This window comes from Hoplias malabaricus, chromosome 18 (genome assembly GCF_029633855.1).
Source record: "Hoplias malabaricus isolate fHopMal1 chromosome 18, fHopMal1.hap1, whole genome shotgun sequence".
Classification (NCBI taxonomy): domain Eukaryota; kingdom Metazoa; phylum Chordata; class Actinopteri; order Characiformes; family Erythrinidae; genus Hoplias; species Hoplias malabaricus.
The window spans coordinates 984110-1007100 of record NC_089817.1 but is presented as its reverse complement, the minus strand read 5'-3'; the positions used below and the strand labels follow the sequence as shown (position 1 = coordinate 1007100).

Here is a 22991-nt window from a genome sequence, read left to right as displayed (position 1 = left end):
AGTACACACACACACACACACACACACTCTCTCTGTGTGTTGGACAGACACTTCAGCCAGTTGGGGGTAGGTGCACTTTTCAGGTGCCTTCAGCTGTGAATGTTGAGGGAGGAGAAAACGATCCTAAGAGTGGTAGGTTCACAGCAGTTACTTAAAAAAATAGTATGTACTTAATGCTTTATCACATTTGAAATATAATTCTTTACTGTTCCCTGACACTGAAGAATTTCACAACAGTTAATAGTTCCTCAATAATTCACGTCTTGTGATGATAAAGTAATCCAATGCCTAAGGGGTTAAGACCGAGTTCATCTCATCAGAGCAGAGTCTGTGGAGATTAAGAAGAAGTGAGATTAGTTTTTTCTTGATCACATGTGGGTTTTTTTTTTTTCATTTAAGGCTCAGAAAAGCAATGAGAGAGGGATGTGAGAAATGTCACTTCTTCATTTCTGCAGCTAATACCTACAAATATTTTGTGTCAAAGTGGGCCTCAAAGTTAAAAACCGCACGCTTCGATTCTCGCCACTCAAATCCAACAGAGCAGTGACAAAGCATCCATTTTAACACAGTTATTGATAGCCAAGAGGCATTCAAAGGGTTAACGGGTGCTATTTGTGGCTGAATCATAGTAGTTTTACTACAGCAGCATCACCGACAATGTACACTCTATTCTATTTAATGGGGCTTCATCAATCCAGAGCCCACGTTTAATCCAAAGTACAGCTGCTCCGGAGCATCCCATTTTAGTATGTGCTTTTCTACAGAGGTCATACACACTGCGTCCACAACTGAACGTCTGTGTCCACGATGCGCTCAGCTGAAAGCAGCTGAATTCCATCATCACACGTTTGGACTCACCATAACATCCTTTAGAATGACCTCAGGCTTTTCTGTGTCCAGGAATCTTGCTGTGGCTGCGAAGAGAGTGAGATCCAACTTTAAAAGATTAAAAATCCTTTAATGCAGACTAGTTTAATTAATCTCTCAGACCACAGGACGTCCAGGTACAGAGCTGTATGATTGACTGTGCAACTCCGGTGTGTAGGAACAATATTTATATACAACTACACAGTCAGTACGGATACTGCTGAAGTCTGTAACACGTAATCACACGGTAATGTCAATAAAATACTCATACAACAGTATAGGTTCTGACTGAGAGATCTGATTGGACAAGAGATTCAGTGCTGACTGAGTACAACACAGTTGTGTCCTGTCGATCTTTCATTAAGCACTATCATTTGAGAGGGGGATTAAAGGGGGTCTCTACGGCAGCAGCAGAGTCTTTAGGCTTTGGTCGGGTTTAAATCCTTATACAGATAAATGTGATAAATGTACAGGACACAAGGCAGCTGACTGTTAACACAGACCGACACAAAGCAGCACGACAGCAACTGGTTACTACTTTGTTAATTATCTTTGTTTAAATCTTCATTCACACTTTCACCAAACGTTACGATGGAATCTATTTGTTACATTATGTGATTTCCAAAGTTAGGAAGATTTTGTCCTTCTTTCATAACGTGACAGTTTCAGAGATGTGTGTTGTTTTTCTGACTGTAATTCTGTGTAATACTATTAACTTCATTTACGTTTAAACAACACACCCTTTTCCTAATAACCTCAAAAAGTTCCAAGAAATTAAAAGAAAACCAAAGTGTGTGATCGTTATTTACCGCAGCCGAGGAGTGTCAGGACCACGAAGATCAGGAGCTTGACGGAGGCCATGACTTCAGTCCACACTTCAGAATGGAGAACTACCCTCTACAGCTACTCCCCAGACCCCAGGCCTTAAATGATCATTCAAAACAGGAAGTACCTTAAAAAAACCTTTAAACATCTCCTTTGCCTGACCTCAAACCAAGAGATAAAACACACTGTTCTGATTCTACAAAAGCCACCAATGAAACACTGTATTTGACAAATATTGCCCAAGATTCAATATGGATTTCAACACTCAAACAGTAAAGACTTATGTGATAAAGTGAGGTTAGTCCACATATTAAAGAAAGGTGTCGGTGTGGTCAGTTATAGCCACGCTAGCCACGGTACGCACGGTTAAATATTTGCGCAAAATCTGCTTTGTATGATTGTTTTGTGTTTGAATAAATATGTTCCATGTAACAGAAAACAGAGCTCAAGAGCTCCCAGGAGCCTTTTTTCTAGGACCAGGGACACTGGGCAATAGGTAATGCCATCTACTGAGGCCCTGTCCATAGTTCTGTCCTGTCATTAACAAGGTTCCTAATATTGAGCTTTTCTAAAGTGTCTAGCACGTTGGATATATGTGAATCTTGCAGTCCTCAAACCCAGACTGAAGACCCATCTTGAGAAGATCCAAGACTCATGAGGGGAAAATCATCCTCCACTGGAGAGCACAACAACTAACAAAACATCAGTAAAAACAACTGATAGAGGTATTGAGCTTAGCTTTTTTCGGTGTGGACGGACTCATATGAAAACTCATGGCTGGGACCAATGTTTATAAGAAGAGAAATAACCCACATGTCCAAAGATATCTGGATTCATGAACACAGGGGCTGAGAGTGACACTGCGGACCTTCAGCTTTTACATTCACTTCAATTAAAGGATGATTATCAGATCAAATTCACACATGTTGATTGAATGCTATGATTTTTAAGAGTGGAATATATTTATATAATAAAAATATACTGCCCTGTGTTTTAGCTCAGTGATACGTTTGCCAGCACGTCTAACCTTACTCTGATTTATTTATCTTCAAATATTTTCTAAATATTTTTGAAATATCTAATTATTATATTTAGCTCAGGGCGGCACGGTGGAGTAGCAGGTAGTGTCTCTGTCATAGCTCCAGGGTCCTGGAGGTTGTGTGGTGTGTTCTCTCTGTGTCTGCGTGGGTTTCCTCCGGGTGACTGTCTGTGAGGAGCGTGGTGTGTTCTCTCTGTGTCTGCGTGGGTTTCCTCCGGGTGACTGTCTGTGAGGAGTGTGGTGTGTTCTCTCTGTGTCTGCGTGGGTTTCCTCCGGGTGACTGTCTGTGAGGAGTGTGGTGTGTTCTCTCTGTGTCTGCGTGGGTTTCCTCCGGGTGACTGTCTGTGAGAAGTGTGGTGTGTTCTCCCTGTGTCTGCGTGGGTTTCCTCCGGGTGCTCCGGTTTCCTCCCACGCTCCAAAAACACACGTTGGTAGGTGGATTGGAGACTCAAAAGTGTCCGTAGGTGTGAGTGAATGTGTGAGCATGTTTTGCCCTGTGAAGGACTGGTGCCCCCTCCAGGGTATGTTCCTGCCTGGCACCCACTTCAACCCTGAAATGGATAAGCGCTTATAGACAATGAGTGAATGAATGACTATATTTAGCTCAACTGCAGGTGATGACTGCCTACAGGACCAACAGGTCGGCAGAGGATGCTGTGATCACAGCTCTCCACTAAGCCCTCACTCATCTAGAACAGAAAAATTCATATGTAAGGATGTTGTTCGTGGACTTTAGTTCAGCCTTCAATACAGTTATTCCACAAATCATGGTAAAAAAACTGGCCTAGGCAGTTCACTATGCTTATGGAAATTGAACTTCCTGAGCTACAGACCCAAATATGTCAGGATGGGAGACCGACCGTACCTCCTCAACTCTCATCTTGAACACAGGCACCCCACAGGGATGTGTCCTCAGCCCCCTGCTCTACTCACTCTTCACATATGACTGCTCCCCCATTCACACCTCCAACAACATCATCAAGTTTGCTGATGACACCATCGTTGTAGGACTGATTATGAACAATGACGAGTCAGCCTACAGGGAGGAGGTCCGGCACCTGACAGCATGGTGTAAGAACAACAACCTGAAACACAACCCAAATAAAACCAAGGAGATTGTCGTGGATTTCAGAAGATCCACCCGCACCAAGACCATGGCCCTCCTCAATGGAGTGGAGGTTGAGAGAGTGGAGCACTTCAAGCTCCTTGGAGTACACATCTCTGCTGACCTCACATGGGCCTTTAACACCCAATACCAAGTGCGGAAGGCACAACAGAGACTCTACTTCCTCAGGAAGCTGAAGCACTCCCACCTCCCTCAACACTTGCTGGTGAACTTTTACAGAGCCACCATCGAGAGCATCCTGACATACTGCTACACAGTCGGATTCACCAGTTGCACAGCACAGGGCAGGAGAGACCTGCAGCGAGTGGTGAGAGGGGTGGAAAAAAATCATAGGAACTTCACTACCCCTCCTCAGCGACATGTACAAACCGGATTCCAAAAAAGTTGGGACACTAAACAAATTGTGAATAAAAACTGAATGCAATGATGTGGAGGAGCCAACATCTAATATTTTATTCAGAACAGAAACAAATCACAGATCAAAAGTTTAAACTGAGAGAATGTATCATTTTAAGGGAAAAATATGTTGTTTCAAAATTTCAGTGTCAACAAATCCACAAAAAGTTGGGATTTTTTACCACTGTGTGGCATCCCCCCTTCTTCTTACAACACTCCACAGACGTCTGGGGACAGAGGAGACCAGTTTCTCAAGTTTAGAAATAGGAATGCTCTCCCATTCATGTCTAATACAGGCCTCTAACTGTTCAATCGTCTTGGGCCTTCTTTGTCGCACCTTCCTCTTTATGATGCTCCAAATGTTCTCTACAGGTGAAAGATCTGGACTGCAGGCCGCCATTTCAGTCCCCGGATCCTCCTCCTACGTAGCCGTGATGTTGTGATTGCTGCAGAATGTGGTCTGTTATTATCTTGTTGAAAAATGCAGGGTCTTCCTGAAAGAGATGACGTCTAGATGGGAGCATGTGTTGTTCTAGAACCTGAACATAGTTCTCTGCATTAATGGTGCCTTTCCAGACATGCAAGCTGCCCATGCCACAAGCACTCATGCAACCCCATACCATCAGTGATGCAGGCTTCTGAACGGAGCATTGATAACAACTTGGGTTATCCTTGTCCTCTCTGGTCCGGATGACATGGCGTCCCAGTGTTCCATAAAGAACTTCAAATCGTGACTCGTCTGACCACAGAACAGTCTTCCATTTTGCCACACTCCATTTTAAAAGACCCCTGGCCCCGTGCCAACGTCTGAGCTTGTGGAGCTTGCTTAGAAATGGCTTCCTCTTTGCACTGTAGAGTTTCAGCTGGCGACGGCGGACGGCACGGTGGATTGTGTTCACTGACAATGCTTTCTGGAAGTATTCCTGAGCCCATTCTGTTATTTCCTTGACAGTGGCGTTCCTGTTTGAGGTGCAGTGACGTTTAAGGGCCCGGAGATCACGAGCATCCAGTAGAGTTTTACGGCCTTGACCCTTACACACAGCAATTGTTCCAGATTCTCTGAATCTTTTGATGATGTTATGCACGGTTGATGATGATAACTTAAAAGTCTTTGCTATTTTACGCTGGGTAACACCATTCTGGTATCGCTGCACTATCTTTCTGCGCAACAATGGTGGAATTTGTGATCCTCTTACCATCTTGGCTTCAGAGAGACACTGACACTCTGAGAAGCTCTTTTTATACCCAATCATGTTGTCAATTGACCTAATTAGTGTTAACTGGTCTTCCAGCTGTTCGTTATATGCTCAATTTCCTTTTTCCAGCCACTTATTGCTACTTGTCCCAGCTTTTTTGGGATTTGTTGACACTGTGAAATTTTGAATCAACATATTTTTCCTTTAAAATGTTACATTTACTCAGATTAAACTTTTGATCTGTCGTCTATGTTCTATTACGAATAAAATATTGACATTTGCCATCTCCACATCATTGCATTCAGTTTTTATTCACAATTTGTTTAGTGTCCCAACTTTTTTGGAATCCGGTTTGTACAACAGCCGACTCCAGAGAAAGGCTATCAGCATTTCAATGGACACTACTCACCGTGGACACACTCTGTTTTCTCCCCTCCCCTCTAAAAAGAGATTCAGACAATTAAAAGTAAGGACAAACAGCTTGAAACACATCTTCTTTCCCCAGGCTGTGAAAGCCATCAACCCATCAGCCATCAAGCCATCAACCCCCCCCCACCAACAACTGTAAACAATCCATCCAGATTGATAATTAGTAGAATCAACAGACAACCACCCATCCTAACGGACAAGCAATTGCACACAGCACTTTTAAATAAAGGCTGTGTATATATTCTAGCGCTATATTTTCTGCTATTTTGCACATGTATAGATTTTATCTTTTAACTGCTGCGTGAGAGAGGATGTTAAAACTGCATTTCACTGTTTCAACACTGTTCTTGAACATTGTTTTCTCAGCGACAATAAAAGCTGTTCTATTCTATGATGATTTAATGCAGGTTTTTTCAAGATATCAAGTAAATCAAAGTAAACTCCACATACTGAGATCAATGACTTTATTTCCTGAAATTTCATAGTTTCCTTCAGTACATGGAACGTCCATCCATTCATTCATCCACTCATATCCATCTATCACTTATCTAGGTCGCAGGGGAAGTGGTCAAATGAAAAAAAAAAAGTAATTAAAAAAGGCTAGTCGAGTCAAAAATATGAAATAAGGCTGTGACTTGCTGAACAAGTTATTGCCCAAGATGAGGAATTAGTACAGGTCATAAAAGCTCTCTTTATGAAGTCATCTGTGTTTATCTGAGATACACTTACAGCATGTGATGGTTTTGTGAAATGATCAAAAGTACCCATGTTAACAGGCCACAAAAGTACACAGTGTCTTCAGTTAAAAGAGTTCCGCAGAGGAGACGTGAGGAAACCTGGCGGCGATGTTGACTCTTACACTTGTTATCAAACCGATCTGACACACGAAACAGCTCAGATTTGTTCACCTGGCTTCACAGACATCTACAACTGAGCAGAACCCACATGAATTCTCTCTGGTGTCTGTTTGCTGCATTAACAGCTTCTATAGCTTCAACCCTTTTGGGAAAGTTTTTGACAGTAAATATTCTTGTGAGTATTTAATGGCATTCAGCCACGTAAACATCACAAACATCACTCCAAAATATTGGGATCTAGCTTGGATTATTGGGTAAGATCTTAAGCTCTTATGTAACTTCTTCAGTGTCCCATTTCAGTTCATGCTTTTCAAAAAAATATAATGTGATAAAATCAAAATATAAATGAAATAAAATTATTATTATTATTATTATTATAGATCGAGGGCAGGTCCACCGTGTGAGACTTGGTTCCTCCCAAGGTTTCTTCTTCAGCTCTGAGGGAGTTTTTCTGTGCCGCTGTCGTCCTGGACTCGCTCACGTGAGGATTTTTACATTCTTTACATTTTTGCATTTCTTGTCAAAACATTGTCTTACTGGAACTCTGTGAAGCTGCTTTGTGAAAACATCAGCTGTCAGAAGAGCTATACAAATAAATGTGCAGAATTTGTGCAAATGAATGTTGCTGAGGTGGCCACAGACTTTTATTCTTTTAATAATAATAATAATAATATTGATATTAATGATTTTTAAATTTTATAGCGCATCCTCCAAAAGCTCAGAGTGTGTAACAAACATTAAGTAGAAAAGAAGAAAATGTAATATACATCAAAATAAACAAACAGAAAATATTATTTTAAAGACAGATAAATGGACATAAATGATAGAAAGAATAAGACAGACAAAAAAACCATGGAGATAAAAAGCAAAACAAGAAAGTGTGTATAAAACAAGAGGCACGTAAAGACATAAAAGAGGCTCAAAACAAACAGGAAGAAGATCTACTTCACAAACCTGTCTTGAGATTAACACTCACCAGTCACAATAAGACTGTATTGAAAACAAAATATTTCAGCAATTAAAAAAAAAAAAACACAGCAGGTATATGCTGTTCCACATGATACTCACTCCAGCTGCGTACGCCACCATGTGGTAGCAGACAGTACTGCTCTCTCTTCTCCATATAAACTCTTCTAGCTATATATTCTCTATACCAGAGAATCGCTCCATCAACAGGGAAGTCACATAATATTACACAGCAACTGTGGGTGTCTCTTGGCAAGAAAGACCAGTGAGACTTCAAAAACATGATCTGGAGTTTAATCTTTTGTTATTCTGTTGTTTCTGTTACTGTGAGAAACACCTGTAATAAGACTCTGTTAAGCTTTTGGTTAATGTCTCTTTTAAAGCTGTTTGTGAATATTTGTCCTACATTCCTTCGACTCAAACGCCACGATACAGTCATCAATACTGTTGGCGCCTCATGAGCCCAATCGGAATTTTCAAATTTAAATCTGAAAATATCTTATGGTTAAATAACATTAATCAAATAATCTTTACCCGTTCATGATTGTAATTTTTCTATCTTTTTATAAAATTCAGAAGATGTCTCCTCCATGTGCTGCTCTTGAGTTGGTTTCTGAGCTGGAAACCAGTCTAATGTGCTTACGAAGCCCCAGTATCTTTAAATAAGTAAAAAAACAAACAGTCTCGATCTGGTATGCTAGGCTTTCTCTCTCTGCTCACCAAGACGAAGATGGTGCTCCATTCCTGCTCCACAGGGGGGTAACACTGACTTATTTTTAGTGATTCTGATCACTTAAGTTGGAAATGTCTCCAAACTCGGGAGATAGCTAACTGCATTAGCGACAGTGCTACAAACTAAACAGCTCGAGTTAGAAACAGTTTTCTGTGGAGATTCAAACCGTGAAATAACTTACAGACAAGTTACACTTCAGACACGGAAAAACAATATTTGGATTTATTCTCAATACACCGTCCTAATTTAAAAAAAACTCAGCAAGAATTGCACTTCTCCACAATCGTACAGGTCCCCTTTAAGAAAACACTACAAAGAAATTAAGGAGAATCTAGAGATATGATGTCAAGAGAAGAGATATTAGAATGGCCCCGCCCCCTTGTCTGAGTCTGTCCAATCACAGCGCTGGACCCGTGTTTATGTGAGAGCGCAAAGACGAGGTTAAACTCAGCAAAACAGACACAACGAGCGCGGAGAAATAAGAGCACTGAGTAAAAACGGAGAAGAAAGAGAACAGAGTGAAAACGGCTAAAAACCAGAGCTTCTGCTCCTCGCTCCTCACTGCTGTGCGCTCGGGGTCGGGGTGAACAGCGACCGGCTCATTATCATTTAAAGGAACAGGTGCTGAAAGCGGGCGTTCTGAACAGGGCTGTTTACACAGGGGGAGAACACTGCTGCGGGGCTCGATTAGCAGTATTTTGACATTTAAAGCCATTTCACAGACACCAGAACTGTATTCACGTGTGGGAAAACATGAATATGTCTCGTTATATAATGTCTCATTTCCTTATGTCTATGACAGTGTGGTCAGATCACAGGAGCACAGTTACAAAATTAAGTAAGTACTTTATAATAAGTTCAACTCGTATAACTCCTTTCCCAAACCCAAGGACTTTGAATAATAAATGAAAATAATAATTAGTAAAGCCAATCCATTAAATCATGTAATTGGGGTAATCACAATTACAATCTGCGATGAATAATGAATAACTGCATGTTAAAATGTTTTCTTGTTTTTCTTGGAAGGAAGATTCCAAAGTAAATAGATAAGCAGAGGGGTATGCATGACCAACTGGTTAGAGGAAACCATGCTTTATACATTATTATAACATATACAAATAGTTTGTATGATGAGTAAAGGTTTCAGAGACTTAACATTAAACCCAATGAAGTTCGGACACAAACTTTTATTGAGAAAACTGCAGCGTGCAGCTCACAGCTCAGAAAATAAAACCTCCATATTCAGCTTCAACAACTTTATAAAAGAATAATGTGTGGATCAAGACATGCACCAAAGAAAAAAAATGTGCAGAAATTCTCGTAGCAGCTGTAAGTGTGTGTGTGTGTGTGTGTGTGTGTGTGTGAGACCGAAAGTGAGAAAAAGAGCGAGATGGAAACAGTGAGAGCTAGTTATGAGATTTAATCTCCAGCTCAAAAATAACGTAATCTACCTTCTGAACTCAGCAGTGGCAACTCAGTGTTTACATCGTCTAATAAAACCACATATTTGTCACTAGACTCAGTAAAACAAGTGAATTATGGGAGGAAGTTGTGGCCAAATTTGGTAAAATGTTAATTAGCATTAAGTAGCACATTAAAGTTTCCCAATTAATCATACGTTAATGCGTTAACGTTGACAGCACCGATAATAATACTTTTTTTTCCAAACTTAATTGGAGTGGGGGGTGTGGGGGGAATAAATATTTTGACTCAATTTTCTCCCCGTATTAGTCACCTCAAATGTGGCCTAATATCTAGATAGATACTTTATTGATCCCCAGAGGAAATTCAAGAATTGTTCCCCAAGGTTAAATAGGACTAGGGAGTCTAGGACTCCCTCAGTCTCACACACACTGATCCGGAAGGGTGAGGAGACGCTTCCACTGAGACGTGCGGAGTTCCACTGCTTCTTTTCAAACAGCTGCTAAAACACCACCAGCTCAGCGTGCTTGGAGGAGATCACTAAACGTCCAGACCTTCTAAGCCAACTTACAGACACCAGCACTGGTTAGAACTGTGTCGGGGATTCAGCTCCCGGGCCATCCTCCCCAACCAATGAGAGTAGGGCTGCGAGAATTTAAAGTGCATTGAACATTTTTTAACCACATATTGCAAATTTGTTATTTGCTTTTTCCAAAGGACATTGATCAGCAAAATCATAATCATAAAGCTACTAAAATAAACTTGATGGCACTGTTACACTTCCATTTCTGAGTGTGCCTGGTGCATGTGAATCTGATTGCTCGTATGACTGCAGTGGTGTTATGATCTGCATTCCTTTTCATCTGTCATTATGTAGCACGAAGCCCTTTTATACGCAACAATCCATCACGTATCCATCATCACTCCATCTCAGAACGTAGGTGTATCTCTCATCTTTCCCGTAAAGGTGGCCAAATTAATACTTCCTTATATTTTTGCAGGTTTGATTATTGTCACTGTCTACTTCCTTACAGTCACAGATTACATCTGCTCAAGAAAACAATGCTGTATTAGTCATACGTCTTTCACTGACTGTCTTGCTGGACAGGAACCTGTAAACAAACACAGGAGACAGGGCAGCAGAATGTATTTCAAAATTCAGAAAACAATAAAGTCTGAAATTAACGTAATTAATCTGGGATTTGTCCTTCATTCTTAATTTTGCAACTTAAACGTGAATTTAATTCAAAGTACAACCTGTCCAGATACTTTTGGGAATACAGCGTAAGTGGGTTTTCAAATGCAAAGCAAGGCAAAGAAGCACATTTTACACACTGCTTTCTTTCAAAGCGCTTTACACTTTTATGAGAAAATACAGAGACAATTCCACAGAAAATACAGAAATAAATTTGATTAAAATGTTTAAAAATTAGTCAAATGACTAAAAATATACGTAAAAGAATATCAAATATAAAAATGTAATTAGGATTTAAAAAATAAAAAATAGAAATTAAAATCATGTAAAAATTTAAGTTACAGGACAGAAGAAATACAGAGCCAACTGTAACTTAAACCGACTTAAAATGACCATCCAGCCCACACCACACAGACAGTCTGAAGCAGGAATCAGACCCACAACCTACAGGGCCCTGGAGCTGTGGGACAGAGACACTACATGCTGCGGCACTGTGCCGCCCGGAACGATTTCTGCCAGATCTAAAACTGTCCAAAGTCGAGGCTCATCTAATTAATGTTCTCTGGTCCCATTCAAGAGCAGCCAAGTAGACAAACAGTATAGTCTTCAACTGAGGCCGGACTAACTGAGTAGTTCTTTAAGATCTGAGAATTCTGCTCAGGTCCTTTCCCTGCAGCAACTCTAATAAATACACTGGGCCATGAAGAAATGAACAGCACCTCAAAATCTATTCTGTAACAAATTGTTATCCATTGTAAAGATCTAGGAACGTGACTTAATTACGTTATGTAACAGATAATAGGCAGCAAATATTTTAATACAGAAACTATGCTTAAAGAGGAAGGAAGCGCTCTTTAGAAGTTCTATGGAAACAAGTGGCATTACTTGAATTCTAATTAAATATGACTACCTGTCATTCGTAGTAGCGCTTATCCAGTTCAGAACAACGGTGAGTCCAGAGCCTACATGGAATCATTGGGTATAATGTGGGGACACACCCAGGAGGGGGCGCCAGTCCTTCGCAGAGTGATACACACTCACACCTACAGACACTTTTGAGTCACAAATCCACCCGGAGGAAACCCACGCAGACACAGGGAGAACACACCACACTCCTCACAGACAGTCACCCGGAGGAAACCCACGCAGACACAGGGAGAACACACCACACTCCTCACAGACAGTCACCCGGAGGAAACCCACGCAGACGCAGGTAGAAGACACCACACTCCTCACAGACAGTCACCCGGAGGAAACCCACGCAGACACAGAGAGAACACACCACACTCCTCACAGACAGTCACCCGGAGGAAACCCACGCAGACACAGAGAGAACACACCACACTCCTCACAGACAGTCACTCGGAGGAAACCCACGCAGACGCAGGGAGAACACACCACACTCCTCACAGACAGTCACCCGGAGGAAACCCACGCAGACGCAGGGAGAACACACCACACTCCTCACAGACAGTCACCCGGAGGAAACCCACGCAGACACAGAGAGAACACACCACACTCCTCACAGACAGTCACCCGGAGGAAACCCACGCAGACACAGAGAGAACACAACACACTCCTCACAGACAGTCACCCGGAGGAAACCCACGCAGACACAGAGAGAACACAACACACTCCTCACAGACAGTCACCCGGAGGAAACCCACGCAGACGCAGGGAGAACACACCACACTCCTCACAGACAGTCACCTGGAGGAAACCCACGCAGACAGACAGAACACACCACACTCCTCACAGACAGTCACCCTGAGGAAACCCACGCAGACACAGAGAGAACACACCACACTCCTCACAGACAGTTACCCGGAGGAAACCCACGCAGACACAGGTAGAAGACACCCCCATAAAACCCACAACCTACAGGGCCCCGGAGCTGTGTGACTGCGACACTACCTGCTGCGCCACCGTGCCGCCACATTTTAAATTAAGAAAGATAAAATTTAATTTGTGGATAAAATTCCATTAGTCCTTCTCTAACCGTGTCATGTTATTAACAATAGTGCATTGTTTAAACAGATCAACACCTGCAGGAGCTGAGGGGATTTCCTTCAGTAAAGTCCTCTTTCCAGCCCTAACATGGATTTATATTTAATTGTTAATTTAGAAAGAATTGATTAGTCAGATTATTATTTGTCTGTTATCTAGCAGGTAATTATGTGTAATGTTGTTTTTTAGCGGCTGTGTTTGCTTTATTCACAGAGGGACAATAGATGTAAATATAAAGAAGTGGATGTGTGGTAACAGGCTGCAGGAGTAAAAACTGCCTGATCTCAAAAAACAACAAAAAACAACAAAAAACAACAGGAGGGTTTACCAAATAACCTCAGGGGGAACTTACTTAAGCATCGTTTGCTTAAAGATCAAGCCCATCCTCTCAAAACTAGAGGATTTTATCTCCAAAAACAGTTTGGGCTGGAGAATCAATCTCTAAACTACACAGCCAACTCTCCAATGTTAAATCGACACTATTATTACTTTCAGTGTTAACACTAATAGTGTCGATTTAACACTGGAGAATTTACTGTGTACTGGATTTTCACATTATGTCCAGAGCAGGTTTTACAGGGTCTGGAACTGGGTAATTAGCCTGGGCTTAAAGGGAAAGTCTGTAATTGTGGGGAAATTATCTTGTCTTCACGTTCAGAAGCGCTGCTCGTTTGCAACTTGAGCTGTTCACTTTATAGCACTTTTGTTCTGTGTTTTCATGTACTTTCGCTCTCTCAGATTTAGAGTCAGTTCCATCTACAGCAAAAATAATTCAGTGTTACCCCCCCATGGAGCAGGAACAGAGCAACATCCTCATCTCGGGTCATGCTTTTCAGCGTCTGGAGCCTCTCCGTTGTCTAAAAAACTGATGCTTTATTCTGGTGTGAGCAGAGGGAGATAAAGTTTAGCACACTGGACTGAGACCCACATTTTATATTTTTTTTTACACATTTACAGATGCCTGGGCTTCATAAACACATTAGACCTGTTTCCAGTGCAAACCGAGAGCAGCACACGGAGAGGAAACATCCTTAGAGTTTTAGAAAAAATAATTAATTAAAATCATTAATATTGTATTTCTGGTGATTTAATATAGCACGCGTTTTCTCACCTGTAACCTGCAGCCACAATCAGATTACAGATCTTCATGGCAAGGTGCTGACAGCATGTTTTCTTAGATCAGACGAAAGACCGAATCATTCTTAAGAAATACTGGTTTGTTTATTGAAAGTAAAAGAAAATGGACAACATTTTATGGACACTTGTTTATTCAAAAATTTTCGTCTGAATAAGACTGTTATCTCTTCCTTTTACAGCCTCTGTGAGGACTAGATGGCATTCATCCACAGAGGTATTAAATAGAGGGCCTTAATTCCAGAGTAAACAGGTCCACTGCTGATGGGTTTTACACTCTTGTAAACACTGTATCTGTTACTGAATACTGAGCCATAGTGTAGAAGCTCCAGAGAATCACGTTTATAATCATGTGTTAATGTGTATTTTATGCAGGGTGTGTCTAAACTGGATGCCTCCTTCTCCACAGTGGAACACAGTTCCAGGTCCAAACCCCACGAGCCCCACAGCAGTGTTCTCCCCCTGTGTAAACAGCCCCTGTTCAGAACGCCCGCTTTCAGCACCTGTTCCTTTAAATGATAATGAGCCGCTCGCTGTTCACCCCGACCCCGAGCGCACAGCAGTGAGGAGCAGAAGCTCTGGTTTTTAGCCGTTTTCACTCTGTTCTCTTTCTTCTCCGTTTTTACTCAGTGCTCTTATTTCTCCGCGCTCGTTGTGTCTGTTTTGCTGAGTTTAACCTTGTCTTTGCGCTCTCACATAAACACAGGTCCAGCGCTGTGATTGGACAGACTCAGATGAGAGGGCGGTACAATACTGAAGTGTCTGCACTTAATGTAAAATCAATCATTCATTCATTCATTCATTATCTGTAATCCTTATCCAGTTCAGGGTCGCGGTGGGTCCTGAGCCTACCTGGAATCATTGGGCACAAGGCGGGAATACACCCTGGAGGGGGCGCCAGTCCTTCACAAGGCGACACAGACACACACACATTCACACCTACGGACACTTTCAAGTCGCCAATCCACCTACCAACGTGTGTTTTTGGACTGTGGGAGATAACCGGAGCACCCGGAGGAAACCCACACAGACACAGAGAGAACACACCACACTCCTCACAGACAGTCACCCGGAGGAAAACCACGCAGACACAGAGAGAACACACCACACTCCTCACAGACAGTCACCCGGAGGAAACCCACGCAGACACAGGGAGAACACACCACACTCCTCACAGACAGTCACCCGGAGGAAACCCACGCAGACACAGGGAGAACACACCACACTCCTCACAGACAGTCACCCGGAGGAAACCCACGCAGACACAGAGAGAACACACCACACTCCTCACAGACAGGTGTGTCAATCAATAAACTACTCAATCAAATTATATTTATATCGCTTGTCACAGCGTAAAGTCGTCACAAAGCAGCTTTACAGAGACCTAGGTCCAAGCCTCCTATGAGCGAACCAGAGGCAACACTGGCAGGGAAAACCTCCCTCAGCACACGAGGAAGAAACCCTGGAAGACTCATACTTAGACCAAGACTCATACCGCTAACCATCCTTCTCGGGTCGACAATGGACAGCACACAAAAGTAGTACAAAATCAGAAAAGCTTATTTTTCGCCATGGTCTCTAACTTTGCCAGACCACAGACAAAAAGACAGGCTTGTTTTATTCCGCAGTGTGTAGGCTGTACATCCCCAAGTGATTCATTTCATAAATATGCTCCTTTAAAACGGCAGGATTGACTAAGTTACGCTGTGTTTGCAAACTCTGACAAAAAGCTGTGAGGTGTAAAGGGTGTACTGTCGCTGTTCAGTAAAAAATACGTATCTCCCAAAACAGTAACTTTACAGGAAAATGAAAAACCTTAACTTTCAATGGGAATGTAAAAAGGTTTTATTCCAAATAATTCAGGAGCATTTCTATTGGTCCATTCGTCTAAAAACTGCCTGAATTCGAGTAAAAACTGCCAGATCTCAAAGAAAAACAGGAGGAGGGTTTACCAAATAACCTCAGGGGGAACTTACTTAAGCATCGTTTGCTTAAAGATCAAGCCCATCCTCTCAAAACTAGAGGATTTTTGAGAGGATTCCAAAAACAGTTTGGGCTGGAGAATCAATCTCTAAACTACACAGCCAACTCTCCAATGTTAAATCGACACTATTATTACTTTCAGTGTTAACACTAATAGTGTCGATTTAACACTGGAGAGTTTACTGTGTACTGGATTTTCACATTATGTCCAGAGCAGGTTTTACAGGGTCTGGAACTGGGTAATTAGCCTGGGCTTAAAGGGAAAGTCTGTAATTGTGGGGAAATTATCTTGTCTTCACGTTCAGAAGCGCTGCTCGTTTGCAACTTGAGCTGTTCACTTTATAGCACTTTTGTTCTGTGTTTTCATGTACTTTCGCTCTCTCAGATTTAGAGTCAGTTCCATCTACAGCAAAAATAATTCAGTGTTACCCCCCCATGGAGCAGGAACAGAGCAACATCCTCATCTCGGGTCATGCTTTTCAGCGTCTGGAGCCTCTCCGTTGTCCATTCTTCATGAAATTTTCACACAGTGCGAAGGTCAGCTGCTGTGTTCAAATGATGTGCTAAATTAATAATCAACAAATGGAGATACAGCTGTTCTGTAGCTTGTCAAATCTTGTATAAAGAATCACTACAGTGATTAGCCTCCTCAGTTCTGAAATGCATGTGTCATTAAAAGTAAAGGTGACTTAAACAAACACTATGTAGTAGTTGGAGCAGTGAGTAACTTGCATTGTAACGTCCTTCATGTGTTGTGATGTAAGTGATAAGTTTTGTTGACTAAAGTGTTACAATCAGGTTTTCTGAGAGTTACTGAGCAGTGAGCCAGGGTTGGGGCTGATAACTTTAGCGGATTAGCTCACCTCGCGTTGAACATGTGCTCTGGTAATAAGTGCTTTTTCTGTCAGTGGTTATAACGACTAGAGTACCACCAAAGTTAAAATGTATGGTTGTAATAACACCGTCCAGTGTATATTATGAGCGATATATGACTTTTATCATGTAGTCAACATTTTATTTGATTACAACCATTCCACAGCTCAACACCAGCTGAAGCCCTGAGAGCTGTTCACTGTTTTTGTAAATATAACTTGGTGAGAGAGAGAAACAGAGAAGAGAGAGGGATGTGCAAGTGTGTTTGTCTGTGAGAGAGACAGGGAGTGTGTGTGTGAGTAGAAGCCCCGAGAGCCGGTCAAGTTTATGTGAGCGTGTGTGTGAGAGAAAGAGATGTGTCTGAGCACTGTAAACATGAATTAGACTCAGCAGCACGTAGGGGGTGCTCAGGAGCCAAAAAAGCCAACTCTTACATTGTATTCCTTTAACACATCTGAAAACTCAACTCTGTCCCAACTGTGTTATTGTAGTGCACTGCAGGCTTCAAACATAGGTTTAGTGTTGCAGTGTGTCCAGGGCCTGCCCAAGAAAACACACTGGATGAGGTGTCAGTCCATCACAGGTCACCACGCACTCACCCAGTCACTCACACACACACACCAGTGGACACAGACAGTGACAGTACCTGCTGTGCTACCATGCCTCCCCAATTCAAAATTACATTTATAAAATATGAGCGATTAAGTACATGACAAGTTTTTAGTGCGTTCATCATTAAACACATTTTTAAAATGAATAATGTACCACAAATTTATGATTTTATTGCAAGTTACAAAATCCAACTTTATGCAAACGTGGAAAACAACACACCGTCACAGAGGGAATTTCACTGTGCACAGGTGGCACATCAGGTTTGGAATTTCCAAGCGAGACACAGCCTGCATGCCACATCCTTCCAAGCAACATGTTTTACTAACGTAGTGCTGATTTTTTTGCTGATAATCCATTATCAGCAAGTTATCAAATCATTTCAATCCCTGTACATCTAACTCTAACATAACTCCTCGTTTCCAATCAACAGAGAGATTAGTAACCGGAGAGCAAATTAAGAGATTAGTGAATGTCACTTTGATCATGTGGAATTACCTTGACTTTGTCTGCATTTAATGTGACTCTTCTTGTGGAACCAGATTTACCACAACGTGCAGAAAAATATAAACCAGGTTTCACAGGGTCAGGTTGCTCTATACAAACATACTTAATGCATTGCACAATATGATATGTGCATGAAAGGAATGCAGAGGAACGCCAGCTTTCATTTTCGATCACTTGACCTCATTCTCTTACAATAATAAATATAATATCAGACTTGTTTAGGAATGGATTTTAACACTTTATAATTAATGAAGCATATGTACAAACATGCATAATCACTATAATTTAGTATTATAATACATTAGGCAGAGTACACATGCGCAGAGCTGTGCCGCATGTTACAGCAGCTCTCAGTACCTTACGTGTTATTCTCTTTAACTTTTATTTATCTTTTTAATATTTTATTTAGGATTGACGACTCAAAAGTGTCTGTAGGTGTGAGTGAATGTGTTGCCCTGTGAAGGACTGGCCCCCCCTCCAGGGTTTGTTCCCGCCTTGTGCCCAATGATTCCAGGTTGGGTCTGGACCCACTGCGACCCTGAATTGGATAAGGGTTACAGATAATGAATGAATGAATGAATATTTTATTTATTTGATAAAATAAATAGAGAACCTTGGTCTGTTTTTTTTTCGCTTTGAAAGTGCTTCTTTCAGTCTCCTGGTACACGACTGTTCAGCAACATGGCTGCTTTGTTTACACCCAGGATCGCGCTGGAGACCAGGAAAACTAACACCCCGAAGAGCTTTGGAGACGGATGCACAGGGGATGCAGAGGAGGATCAAAATGGCACACAGGGAAAGCGAGGGTGAGAAATTTTAGTTTAAGGTGCATTTTGAATGCATGGCTACACCAGAACATTCCGGATGACAACATTTCCTTTGAGTGTCTGTGCCGACCAGGGCTGCACTGAGAGCAGTAAGTGCAAAGCAGGTGTGCTCGCTGTGCTAGCTAATAACCACTGGCGTAACCCTGGTCACGTTACCATTCAACACCATTCGGCCTGCTCTTCTGGGTGACAAGCTGACAGTGATTCAAGTAGACACCCAACCCCCCGTGTCCTAGATTGTTGACTACCTGACTGGCAGACCACAGTATGTAGACCTGCAGCACTGTGTCAGACAGTGTGGTCAGCAACTGAGAATTAGAATCACTTCATGGTGATTCTCCGCATTTAACCCAATGTGTGCAGTGCAACACACATTTATACACACACACACACACACACACACACTAGTGAACACTAGGAGCAGTGAGTACACATGCCCGGAGTGATGGGTAGTCCCTGCCATGGAGCAGTTTTGGGGTTAGGTGCCTTGCTCAAGGGCATTTCAGTCATGACATACCGCCTCTGGGGATGTTGTGGGTGTGGAGCTGGATTCCCTGATGGCAGTGTCGAAGAGGAAGGTGCTGCCAAAGCTGTAGGCCATTATGGACAATGGCTCCCACCCAATCTACAACACAGTGATAAACACAGGGGTACATTCAGTGCAAGGCTCATTCCACCGAAATATACCACAGAGCGCCAGAGGAGGTCATTCCTACCTGTGACCATCAAACTCTAAAACTCCTCCCTCAATGTTTGATAATATGGTTCATCTGTGCAATAACCAATACCAAATTACACTGTTCATATGTGCAATGACAATATTGCAATTAATATTTTAATTATGTGTGCAACAATTCTGAGGTGAAATAATTTGACCTGCTCTATACAGCATATTCCATATTTATCAATACAGCCAGTGCCACTTTACTGCATTCATTCATTCATTCATCGTTTGAAACCACTTATCCAGTTCAGGGTGACGGCGGATCCAGAGCCTACCTGGAATCACTGGGAGCAAGGCAGGAACACGCCCTGGAGGGGGCACCAATCCTTCACAGGGCAACACACACTCACACACACCTATGGACTGGTTTACTTCATTTGTGAGAATTTAAAATGTACATATTGCTAATAGAATGTTTTTGTTTATAAACTGTGTTTATTCTATTCTGCAATTTCCCTCTGGGATCAATAAAGTATTTCTGATTCTGATTACATTTATAAACCTAGATATATTTTTCCTGTGAAACCTGTTTCATTTTTCCAGTGAATTAAAGATGGGGTCTCTGTAGCAAGATGAGAAATAAAGGGAGCTCCAAGGGGACTCAGGACCCAACAATTAATCAGTTGGACCCCTTGAAAGCCACAAAATCATATTTTGGGGGAGTTCCCAATAGTGGTGGGCGATATGGCCCTAAAAAATAATGACGATATTTCAGGGTATTTTGGTGTTAACTATATTCCTGGCGATATGAACAATTAATTTTAAAAACACACTATTACATAAAATAAATGTTATATGAATATTATTTATAATAATATTAAATATATCGAATATTAAATATTTTATGAATACATATTATTCATTAAATGTATTAAATATACATAAATAGTATTCAATGGTTTTATTTTACTACAAATGTAACAGTGTTAACATTCAGAAGGAGAGATAAGAAAAATAATCTGTAAATGTTTGATTTAAAATGTAGACAACTTCGGATTATGTATAAAATAAATCTACCAAACATACAAAGTGCATAATATTCGGTGTGTGAATATAAACAACAAAATACAAAAAGTAACCTTAAAGCTTCACAGTAAATAACAAAACAACACTGAATAGTGGCTGTGCTGAGTCAGTGGAGTTTATCCGCTGGGGTTAGAGCTCATTGGCTGTTGAACTCTTCTATTGGAATTTTGATTTTCCCCGTTCTCAGCCGGGTGCTCGATGAGATGAAAGAGATTATTTGTATTTCCCCCTTTTCAGTTGTTACAGGCTTCTTTTATTTTTTACATAACACCATGGTTTATTGCATATCTGATATTTTATAACCAACCCCACCTCCACACAACTGAGGTCACTCCCGTTTTTGCACAAATCCCTCCGCCTCTTTCACACATTCCACCATAGTTCACTGTGCCTAAGTCTCATGTAAAGAATGTATGCCGTATTATGGGTAACTGCATATCATTAAGGAAACAAGTTAGAATATCACAATAGCAATTTTTTTCCTTTACAAATTACAGTGATATTCTGCAAATTTGGCACAGTCCTAGTTCCCAAAAAGAAATTTAAAGAACTTGTCATATTATCAATTTATCCTAATGAGTTTGCAACAAAACAAATGCTCAAATTCAATATCTATGAAAGTTATTTTGTTTTAACCTGTTCATCCAAATATACATTATTGAATTCTTCTGTGTTTGAAGTTTGAAGTTCTTGAATGGATGATGGAATAAAAAGAAAAGACTGGGGTGAATGAATATCTTGTTTCCAGTGTCTACTTCAATTTATGCCCTGAAAAAAAAACATTTGGCTATATGTAGCATTCAGGATACTTAGTGTTAAACTGGAGTAGTACAAACCAGATGAAATGAGTCAAAATTGGAGAAGTCTGGAGAAGTCTGTTTGCGTGCTGGAAACAGGTCTGAAGTTTTTACTAAGGTACAGTAACGGCGAAAATTCCAAACATTAAAAATCATGAACAGAGATGAGGATGTTGCTCTATTCCTGCTCCAGAGGTGGGTAATATTGACTTACTTTTGCTGTTTCGGGTCATTTAAGGTGAACATGTCTCTAAACGCTGGAGATGGCTAACTGCATTAGCGAAAGTGCTACAAAACTAAACACAGAGTTACACATGAATTTCTGTGGGAATTCAATCAGTGAATAAACACTTACAGACAATTTACACTTTAGCCACGTACAAACAAGTTTTTTCCCCCTTAAACACACCGTTTCACCTTAATAGACGTTTAGATTCAGAATGTACCCATGTAATTTTTAAAATGTGCACATACTGAGGAGATTTTGGGACTCAAGGTCAACTTTATCTTTATCCCTCATGCAGAATGTGGTTTTGCAAGGTAATGTTAAAATATGTAGGTCACCTGGAAGGCAGTTTACATTGGTTTGTTGTGGGAATTTACACACAGTGTGTTACACAAGTGTAAGTTACTTTTGACACAAACCATACCTTGAAAGACCCTGGCTTTTGGATTTGTTGCTTGTAAAAGTCTGGATGGATTTAGTCCAGAGCATAAAACATCCAATTTTTTCCCAAAAAGACTTGAAATATAAGTGTCCACAAGATCTTATCACTCTGCGATTGCCCATCCCAGGTGCCTCTGACCCCAAAAAACTAACAATGTCAACATAAAGCCTCCTTTTGCCAAAGAAAAGTTTAACCTGCTGTTTGTGGATGTAATTATAATGTGGATGTGTTCTATGCCGGGATCTATGTCAGATTAGCGCTATAAATTCATGCCGTGTCTTGGTCAGGAGACTGGCAACACTACACATCTGAAACGAACCATTCATCGTTCACGTCATTGCGTTCAGAGTCCTGGGAAGACGGGTCGAGAAATTGTTAATCACGGCTGCAGAAACGCTGTGTGTGCTGATGTTGGTTTTGTGTTCCAAAAATAAGAATAAGAAGAAAACACTATTGTGGACCTGTTCCTGTGTGTTCGAGGAGGAGAGAATCGACTCTTTACTGCAAAGAGGACTTGAGGTAATGTCAATTTCCTCAGCTTCGTTTTTCCACCTGACAGCTGCAGTTAGCCTCTCTCTTTCTCTTCTCTGTGTTTACAGATGCGCACCTGACAGCACTCTGTCATCCTATTGGTCATCGTCAAGGAACATACCGTAGGATATGTCGGACTAGGCGAAAAAGATCCAAAAATGACTGATCTTTGACCTGACCGCTACTCGCCCGATGCTCATATTCTGTGCCAAAATTGGTCTAAGTTTGTGTAGTCTGATCCCGGCATTAGTGCT

The 22991-nt window shown here is 41.3% G+C and overlaps 1 protein-coding gene across 6 annotated transcripts in view; it reads right to left on the bottom strand.

The window, feature by feature from the left end:
* sftpba (surfactant protein Ba) overlaps positions 1-22991 on the bottom strand; it is an 85977-nt gene that overhangs the window by 13639 nt on the left and 49347 nt on the right. For 3 of the 6 annotated variants that reach the window (XM_066651777.1, XM_066651775.1, XM_066651776.1), the window contains exon 4: positions 19509-19616. The exons of 2 other annotated variants lie outside the window; for them this stretch is intronic. In XM_066651777.1, coding sequence (XP_066507874.1) covers positions 19509-19616 — 108 coding nt within the window. Of the gene's footprint in view, positions 1-858; positions 915-1676; positions 1791-19508; positions 19617-22991 lie in introns of those variants that run through there. One more of the 6 variants, XM_066651778.1, reaches the window with a different exon arrangement.